The 2,690-nt window shown below is 56.4% G+C and overlaps 1 protein-coding gene across 1 annotated transcript in view; it reads left to right on the top strand.

The window, feature by feature from the left end:
- The window catches only part of LOC105307287 (neuronal acetylcholine receptor subunit alpha-7), a 113,474-nt gene extending 111,755 nt beyond the window's left edge, over window positions 1–1,719 (top strand). The window contains exon 12 of the mRNA XM_011382715.2: window positions 1,659–1,719. Coding sequence (XP_011381017.2) covers window positions 1,659–1,719 — 61 coding nt within the window. The remainder of the gene's footprint in view (window positions 1–1,658) is intronic.
- The last annotated feature ends 971 nt before the right edge of the window (window positions 1,720–2,690 follow it).

Here is a 2,690-nt window from a genome sequence, read left to right as displayed (position 1 = left end):
CTGGTTCTTTTTTATGTTTTCTATCTCCATTTTTATGTTTCCTCTCTCTTTGTCGAAGTTCTGAGCCCATTTACCATCCTGATAAGCAGTGTTTTGGACTCTGCGTCTGGTAGATTGCTCGTCTCCATTTTATTTAATCATTTTTTCTGGAGCTTTCTTCTGATCTTTCATTTGAGGCATGTGTCTTTGTCTCTTCATGCTGGCTGCCTCCCTGGGTTTGTTCCCACATGTTAGGCAGAGCTTTCATGTGTCCTGGTCTTGGTAGAAGTGGCCTTATGTAGTAGGTGTCCTATGGGCTCAGTGGCACAGTCTCCTGGGTCACTGAGCTGCGCGCTCCAGGTGTGTCCCTTATGTGGGTTATGTGTGCCCTCCTGTTGTAGTTGAGATTTGATTGCTTTTTGCATGCCAGGGACTGCCCCTCAGGCTGATTGATCATGAGGACTGGCCGTGACCATGAGCTATTGTATGGGGGCTGACCCCACGGAGCAAGATTCGCTGTAGCTTGGCCCTGGTGCCTGCCCAGTCTGCTCTTTGGCTGTGCCATTTGTAGAGGTGGTTGGACGGGGCTCTGGTGTGGTCTTAAGGTGGCCACTGGGTGTGTTGGTTCTGGGTTTGCCTTGTGGGAGGGTCTCTGAAGCAGAACAAGGTCAGCCGCTGCCTGCGCCCTGACTGGAGCCACCTGGTATGACCTACAGAGGCATCTGCAGTTGGTGCCACTTGTGCCGGGCTTGGAGGCACCTGGGAGCGGCTGAGCCGCGAACCGAGGCTTCTGCCACTAGTGCCGGGCTGGGGGCTGCTCTGCGAGAGGTACGGGGCCCGCGGCGGCCAGATGCTGCTTGTTTGGGGTTTGTGGGCCTTTGTGACTTTAGGAAAGTCCGCAGCATGAGCCAAGAAGGCCATTTGTATGGAAAAGCCACTGGAGGCGGCTTGGGGGCCCACACGTGGGAGGGGCGGGGCCTCGGAGTCACGTGGGCGGGGCGAGCGCATCGGCCAGGCTGAGGGACACTCCATATGGTGCCCATGGTGCGTGCAGGCTGCGTGGGAGGAGGGCCCAACGGAGGGACAGTGGCCTCTGCCAGTACTTCTGTCCCGGAGAAGCTGCCCCTCCAGCCCTCGCCCTGAAGCAGACATCTCGGTCCCTCCCCGGGTGTCCCTGGCACCTGTTGAGCTGCGTCCCCACACTGGAATCAGAGTGAGCGAGTCCCCGTCAGCGGTGAGTCCACGCGGCTTCTTTAAGAGGAAAGTCTGTGACTCCCGCCGCCCTCTGTGTCACTCGGCCACCATCCCTGCTGGTTTCACAGCAGAGGCTGTGGGGACTTCTCTTCCTGGCATCAGAACTTGGGCTGGGGAGCCCAGCGTGGGGCCGGGACCCCTCACTCCTCCTGGGGGGACCTCTGCCTTTAACCGCCACACGTGGGTGTGGGACCCATTCTGTGTCTCCGCCCTCCTGCCAGTCTCGAGGTGGCCTCTTCTGCGTGTCCCCAGGCGGGTCTCAGTGACGGCTCTGCGGTTTCACTGCGACGCTGAGGTGGTCGTGGGGGGAGGTGGCACCGCGGTCACCTGCTCTGCATCTTGACCCGAAACCCTCTCATAAACTTTTTATACAGAATTTTGGATACTTCTCTCCTGTGTCGTCGCTTCTCTGTCTTTGCGGATAGAACCTTCGACTCTGTTCCGCAGGCCTGGTGGTTCCCGTTCATCCGCTTCTGCTGGGTCTGAGCCGCTCTGCGTGGCCTGGCTGAACCTCTCCGAGCCTCTCCCCAGAGTCTCCGGTTATTCCCTCGTTCAGGCTTGAGGCGGAGGCTCCATCCTCCCTCCTCGTCTGCTCTTTCGTTCTGAGCCTCTGAGAGGAAGGATGGAGCATCTGGGCTTTGCTTTTGCACCTGTTTGCAGCCACCGTTGGTCTGTCGGGTCCCCTAGATTCTGAGGCACTGCCCTGCCAGGAGGTGGGCACTGGCCTTATTTCTCTCATTCGGCATGAAATCCTGGGTCTCCCGTCAGCTGCTCAGTTTAGCTTTATTTCCTGTTTTAGCCTCGTCCCTCCATCCACATTGTCCAAACTCTAACCTCAAACCCACCTCTGGTCATCACAGAGAGAAGATAAGATACTCGTGACTTGGCCGTGGCGGTGGGTGGGCTGTGGGGGGCACCATCTTTTGGTCTGATTATGCCTTGAAAGTGGTCGACATCACCCTCTCTCTGTTTTTTTTTTCTGCCCATCTGGGAAAGACAACATGAAGACCCCTCACTGGTTTCCTGCGTCTGCCGAAATCCTTAAGGCGTTGGTAGGCTGTTCTACATTCATGGGATTTCTAGAAATTTCCTCTCCAGATTACAATTTTCCTTCTCGGTCATCCACACCGCAAACTGCTGCAGAGAGGGTGGACTCGGGCCCTTCGGTCAGAGGTGTCTGTCGGGGTGTCACCCGGAGATGGGTCCGTGAAAGACCACACTTCCCTCGTTCCCATCCCTGGCTGTGGCGCTTTGAAGAATGTGGCATATGGCTGTGTCGCTTCACTAACTTCACTACTGCTGTCTACTGTGTTTGGGGGCTGGACTCTGCTCACAATACCTTCTTGAGGCCACCGACCTTCAGAAAAGTGAGTCGCGACAGAGAGTAATCGTTACACGTACACACGAAGGCTGGTAGTATTATAGTCGCAATAATTTGTGAGTATCCTGGCAGAGAG

This window comes from Pteropus vampyrus, unplaced genomic scaffold (genome assembly GCF_000151845.1).
Source record: "Pteropus vampyrus isolate Shadow unplaced genomic scaffold, Pvam_2.0 Scaffold487, whole genome shotgun sequence".
In the NCBI taxonomy this organism is placed as follows: Eukaryota; Metazoa; Chordata; class Mammalia; order Chiroptera; family Pteropodidae; genus Pteropus; species Pteropus vampyrus.
The sequence above is the reverse complement of the archived record's forward strand: the minus strand, read 5'-3'. Positions and strand labels throughout refer to the sequence as shown.